The sequence below is a fragment of the Lepisma saccharinum genome, chromosome 1, assembly GCF_977018435.1.
Source record: "Lepisma saccharinum chromosome 1, izLepSacc3.1, whole genome shotgun sequence".
In the NCBI taxonomy this organism is placed as follows: Eukaryota; Metazoa; Arthropoda; class Insecta; order Zygentoma; family Lepismatidae; genus Lepisma; species Lepisma saccharinum.
This window is the reverse complement of record NC_139229.1, coordinates 130,519,634-130,526,559: the sequence shown is the minus strand read 5'-3', so window position 1 is coordinate 130,526,559 and position 6,926 is coordinate 130,519,634. Positions and strand designations below refer to the sequence as shown.

General features: G+C 40.6%; 1 protein-coding gene across 1 annotated transcript in view; it reads right to left on the bottom strand.

Moving 5' to 3' along the window:
- The window catches only part of LOC145985659 (fatty acid synthase-like), a 73,948-nt gene that overhangs the window by 28,957 nt on the left and 38,065 nt on the right, over positions 1-6,926 (bottom strand). The window contains exons 24-28 of the mRNA XM_083119730.1: positions 6,574-6,750; positions 4,496-4,675; positions 3,459-3,657; positions 1,444-1,624; positions 763-908 (exon numbers count right to left, since the gene is read on the bottom strand). Of these exons, the coding sequence (XP_082975856.1) occupies positions 763-908; positions 1,444-1,624; positions 3,459-3,657; positions 4,496-4,675; positions 6,574-6,750 (883 nt within the window). The remainder of the gene's footprint in view (positions 1-762; positions 909-1,443; positions 1,625-3,458; positions 3,658-4,495; positions 4,676-6,573; positions 6,751-6,926) is intronic.

Genomic DNA, 6,926 nt, shown 5'->3' with positions numbered 1-6,926 from the left:
GTGTAATATATCGAAACTTTGAGTAAGTACAAATAATTTACGTGACTAAAGAAACGAAAGTTCTTATTTATATTATTATTATTTGTTACATTGAAGCAGTCTCCTCCTCTATGGCCTAGTAGTAACCGTAACCTTGTAATGATGTGGCCCCGGGTTGATACCCAGTGGAGGGACACAATGCTTCGGATCTCACTTTAAACTTTAGGTTCAGTCCCGATTAGGCTATCTGTGTATTAATTGGAACTTCAAACAAAGCTAAAAGAATGCAAGATGTGCATTTGGGTTAACGTCTTGAAAGTAACTACCGGATATAAACATAGACGTCCTCAGGATTTTTTCCAGGGAGGGGCAAGCATGGTAATTTTTTTTCAGGGGAGGGAGCAAATATGTCCCCCCCATAATAGTGCCACCCCCTCAAAAAATACTTATTCAGATTGAAGTTATCATGTTCCTGCAACATCTTTGCAACTATTAACATAAATTACTCTGAATGAAATGAAATATATTTGTGTAATATGTAAGTTTATGGTAATATCCTTTTTCCAAGGGGGGCATGGCCCCCCTTGCCCCCCACTTCCGGACGCCCGTGGATATAAGTATTTCTGTGTTCGATTCGAGTGTTAATTTTGTGCTTTTTTTGATATGTGGATAATGCAAAACTTTCATGTGAATTTTCGGGGCTTAGTGTCACAAACTTACTCTCATAGCTATGGGTTTTTGGGTAAGACGCACTTGACCAAACCTTTTAATTCTAAGACTTACCAATTATAATATGAGTCTTTTGCGGATTGCAGTAAAATCTGGGTACAGCTGGTATAACCGTAGGAGCCGGGTTGTAGAATAATTTGGGTTCCTCATCTCTGATTTTCACAATAACTTTTCCAATATGTTTTCCAGTCGTCATGTATCTGTTTAAGAAAGACTACAAATTGTACATACGAAATGATTATGCTTTACCACAATCAGTTATCGACATGTAAGTACAGTACTTCACATGAAGTACTTCTGAATAATTTAGATCTGAAACCAGACCTTACTTAAACATCAGCAGTAAAAACCTCGTTGAAACTAAGAATGCTCTTGCATATAAGCCTTGATCGAATTCTTCTGTGTAAATTTCATGTTGAAGGCATGTTTCTTGACACTGGAAATATATTTAACTCAGTTTTTAATTTATGTATTTCAAGGAACATATTTATCTTCGGCTAATATTTCTCGCAGATCGTGCAAAACTGTATGTTACAGGACCTTTAGTATCTTGAGCAATAATGAGTGATTGAAATTTTGAATGTACGGACTGATATTTACACCTGAGCATACTGCTTTCATGTGAAGTTTGAACAATGAGAAAATTCCCCCCAAATAAAAGTGGCTATGCTTAAGAGAATGATATGGATAAAAGTGTTATGTAAAAAGAACATTCAGAAAAGGAGGTTTACTTACCTGAAAGCGTCCTCTACACGATCTGTAGTGAAAACTGTATGAACGAGGGGCTGGATGGCTCCTGACTGCAGCCCTTCCTGGAAGATGCGATGGATTTCTGCAGCTACAGGAGGAGTTTCGTTCTGAAGGACGTCGAGCATCACCCCATGGAAAGTGATGTCCTTCAGGAACTCACGCATTCCTATTAAAAGATAAGAAAAAATTGAGGATCTACATGTTTATCTACATGCTCAAAGCAATTTCTTTGCCCACCCGTCTTTTTTTTATAATCCCTGTAAACCCCACTCGTAATATCACTTTGCGTATGGGATGAAGTTTTTGAGTTCTGTTTCGTAAGTGGAGAATAGCATACTGCTCAAACTGTTTCATTTGTGAAATTTGGTATGTATGTGTACTGATCTCTCTCTGTATTAATGTATCTTGAATTGTGTAAGGACGGCTTTAGTTTATTTTTAGTGAACTATACTAGTCAAGTATTATCTTACAGGTATATTATACTCATATATATACCGTATCGTACCCAAGGTATTGGATAGAAATGACAAAGCTCATGTCATTCTTAGTATAGTAGGAATACGGAATAAGCAATGAGGTAAAAAGGTAAAAAAAAAAAGGTAAAGTGTTCCCCTGTGCATAGCACCACGCCATGAAGGCGTATAGGGGGTGTGGGGGTAACGCCCCACACTTTCTTGATCCGGTCGTGAGTGGGGTGATGTGATCAGCATCACGCCCCTAACCGCCTTTACCCCCCAGGGTTTCCCCCAGGTACCCATGTTATTCGACGCTGGGTGGGCGCCGGGGCCGCTTCCATCGTTAGAAAAGTTCCCGGATTTGAACCGACCGGGGATCGAACCCGGGACCTTTAGCATGGTAGTCAGACGCGTTACCGACTGAGCCACCGCGGCCACTATGAGGTAAACGTGAGGTTATTGACTTGGGAGACGAGGAGGCTTGGAGTGTTGGAATTGTCACGGGGTGTGATCAGTTGGTGAGAATACGAGAGAGAGTAAGGTCTGCGGATTTCGAGAGAGAAGCAAAGTGGAGAACGTTTACTGGACGATGGTGTGTGATTGAATCGATGTCTGACAGGGAGGTCAGAGAAGTGATATTTGAGAGGACAAGTGTAGGAACAACCTTCATCTATTTGTAAGGTAAGTAATATCCTTTTCTAAACCAATCGATATCGCTTCAGTCATGGAGAGTATAAAACCCATATCTAACCTAAGTTAATTTCTATCGCCATTCCTTTAAATGTAACCTTTCGCATACATTATACTTTAGGCTAAGCGAGTGATAACCATCTGAGAGATGAATGAGAAATAACTACATCACCCAATTCAATGTAGAGCTTCTTGGTTCGATCCCAACGCAGTTTTAGAGTTGCGTTACGATACTCTACCATCCCATTACTGTTACACAAAGGGATTGGTTCTAAACATGTGAACCTTTGCGTTCTTTTGAAGACAACATAATATTGATTGATTGATTTGGTGTTCTAAGTCCACTTTATGCACAGTAAGGCTAATCGGGACTGGATCTACAGTTTAAAGTGGGATCCAAACCACTATGTGCCTTCACCGGGTATCGAACCCGGTACTCCTTGATCACAAGGCGACGACGCTACAACTGCGCCATCGGGGAGACCCGAAGACAACATAAAATAATTGTCAATTGTTAGTTACCAATTTTCACCAATTTATAATTAAGAACCACGTGAGAAAAAGTGATGTAGCCAACCAATATTAACTGGATATGCTAATGCAATTTTCCGGCCTCCGCGACAGGGTGGTTATCACAGTGTGTTACTACGCAAAGATTCCCGGTTCGAATCCCGGCATCGATGTTCTTTATGAGTGTATCTTGATCAGTTTCAGTTTCATCATATCACCCATCCTCATCTTTGCTATTAGCAAAACTGACAGAAAAGCGAAGTAACATAAATCAAATCAGTCAATCAAGTAATGCAACTTTTACGTTGCAAGGTCGACATGTCACGTCAAGGGGTCTAAACTTACCTAGGGAACTGTTGGTTGTAAGGTCGAATTTTCCGATCTCCAAAAATCGCCCATGTTTAGCCAAACACCTCATAGACGCCAGCAGCTTCTCTTTGGCTAAGGAGTTCAGGATGAGATCTACACCCTTGTACTCGGTGGCTTTCTTTACGTCCTTTTCGAAGGAGGTGTCACGTGAATTGAATATGTGCTTGTCCCGTAGCTGGAAGTAAGAGAGAGAGAGAGAGAAATACCATTTGGACTTATCAGCGTCAAGATGCAGTTTAAACCAACATCGGCATAACATGTTGCTTTCAGCGGTGTCGTTACAGCCTGGAAGTGCCACTGACTGTACTAATCATCTATACCCTGTCCCGGGTATCTCTGGAGCGAGCGAGCGAACGAACACAAGTCTCTGCGCAAGTGGTGACTCGAGACGGAGAGGAGAAACGAGTGCATGTACCAGCTGTGTGCAGAGCGCGCACTGCTTTCCTACACCAACTAGCTTTCTCCCCTTCTCTTTAGCTATGCGCGGCTCCATAGTATTCAGAGACAGAGTACATACAAATTATGAAAGAGTACTTTTCTCAACACTAGAAATGTCAAAGTGGTAAGTAGTTTTTGCATAGTTTCCAACTTTTATTAATGTCATTCCATCAGATCAGCTTATAAGGAAAATTACATGTGTTTGGGTCTTTGTCCTTAATTTTTCTGCAACAATGTCACATTTTCTTCAATTTTTACACTAGTTTTGACTCGATTTCGAGCCTAGTTATTGCTGATTCAGCACCTTATCAACTATTTGAAAAACACAAATAGAAAAACAATAATTTTCAATTAAGTCTCTCCCACCCTCCTCCAAAATACAATGGGGGCATGACACCGTGCTTACCAAGAACGCCGCATTTCTAGTAGAAATGGTAAATTCGAACTCAAAAATGTTTTATTTTTGAAAACACTAAGTATCTACGTCACTGTACTAAGAGTATTTTCAGGATTTAATCCCGTAAATATCCCCCTCCGTCACTTCATTGTATTGGAATAAGTTCTAGTTGTCTTACCTGTGGGAATCTTTTCTTCAGAAATTCCCTCTTCTCAGGAGTTCCAACGGTTGTGTACACCTTGCAGCCCATGTGGAGGGCCACAGAGATGGCTGCCTGCCCCACCCCTCCGCTGCCGGAGTGGATGAGAATGGACTCTCCCGGCTGCATACGCCCCCGGATTACAAGAGCGTAATACACCTGAAAAGAGAAAGAACATTATTGTAAAACAAGAAACATATTCATAAGCACTAAAATTAGGCCTACATTAAAATAGGCAAAGGAAATGAAAGGACTGGAAATAAAAGAATAGGCTTAACACAAGATCGAAAATAGGCAAATGAAGTTTGAAATGGGCATCAACACAGAGTAGATGAGGCTAATGCAACAGTGATATCTACTAGACAAGTTGCGACCTGCGTAATCGGATATATATATTGCTCATTGTTATTAACTAGTAGATATCCTAAACTACTTTCGGTGATCCTTCATTCCTAATAGGTATTGACCCCCTTAACTGAGGGCGCAGCGTGTGTGCGTGAGGGGACGTCGATTTTTAATTTTCATGTAAATTATCAGGATTTCTCAGTTGATACATATGTAATAATCGACCACCTTGAACCTGTCAGAGATAAACTGATTACGTTCTGATGCATTTATGGCATAGTCACTGGTTAGCTGTTATCACCTTGAGTGCGATCATACCCAGATGAGAACATTTGAGACTTTCCTAAGTTCTGAATGGAAATCTGTTCATAATGCCAGCAGTACGATGCCAGTGGTGTTGGGTTCGAATACAGGTCTGGGCATCGGTATTCCTTTATGTGTCCCTTCATCAACTTCATCATACATGTATCATCATTCATCCTCATCTTCGCGATTAGCCAAAAGTGGCAGAAATGCGAAGTAAAATAAACAAAATCAATCAATGTTCATAATGTAAGTATCAGGTGGTTATAATTAAAGTGACGGTGTTCAGAGTGGTACAGCACGGGCTGTAATGAGAGTAGCAGTCTGAAACTTCGTAGATATGCTAATGAAGCAATGCGCTCGCGAATTATGAAAAAGAAAAAAATAGTTCCAATTCTCGCCACCAGGGTAAAAAATGGCGCTGTAAGCAGTCAAAACTTGGTATAGTTACAGGAAAAACACTATAAATCGCAGAAAACAATACTCTTTGTAATAAAATATCGCTACAATTTCACTATTCGAATTACATGAACATTACTAAAGGAAAAAGCAACAAGCGTCACCAACAACAACCAGGGAGCTCACACAATGGTTAGGCAATTTCACCGACTTTGACGTCAGAGTTATGGAAAATTCCACGTTTTGATTGCTTACAGCGCCGTTTTTTACCCTGGTGGCGAGAATTGGAACTATTTTTTTTTTTTTTTTGCATAATTCGCGAGCGCATTGCTTCATTAGCATATCTACGAAGTTTCAGACTGCTACTCTCATTACAGCCCGTGCTGTACCACTCTGAACACCGTCACTTTAATTATAACCACCTGGTACCTTCAACGCCCTTAGAAATGCCATTCTCTTAACGTACAGCATCACTATCGCTCATCCTGAACGTCGCGATTAGCCAAGAGTGACAGAAAAGCAACACTAAATAACAACAAAAAATCAAGGATGGAGTTGGTGACCAGTTTCCGTGGTTCCTTGACAAAGCTTGTATAAATGTTTATCGAATTAAAGTATTGGTTCTGTGCAAAAAAACTAATCCCGGTATCAATGAGATAATAAGGTATCTAAACTGGCACTTGTATTGCTAAATACATTAACATAACTCTCTGCAACAGTGAATGATAATTAAAATATTATTGCTAACAATGAATATTGAGCGAAGCGAGTTGTATGAGGACATGATTTATTATGTTATTTTAACCGTTCGTATTCCATAACATTACTCATTATTCTCCCATCCCAAGAAGTACTCATTTTTCTCCCATCCCAAGAAGTACATATCCTTGCAACAATATGCTCTTGTATACAATAAATATTGGTATACCCTCAAAAGCATAAAGAATTTACACATAGTGTTCATAACTGCCCCCTAACTTAATTAACCTGGATTACACATGTGTACTCACGGTTGCATACACGCAAGGCACTGTAGCGGCGTCTTCCAGCGTCCATGTCCTTGGAACTTCCCACAGGAACACTCGTTGCGCTTGTACCTTTGTGGCGATCCCTCTGTTCGTCGAGAGACCCATCACGCGCCTTCCCGTCGAATCCCTTCCCGAGAACTCTAAGCCCAGAGGAGTTTCCTGAAAAGAAACGACCGATTGCCATGAAACTTAGAAGCAAGGGAAATAGATCGCTTATTTCCGTAAAAGCGGCTGCCATCTCTCTTGTCCACATTCGGTGCGAGTCTAGCTTCTCTCTTACGCACCACTTTTCACAGCGTACTGTGCATTTCTCCGCTGAACCCTATGAGCAGTTG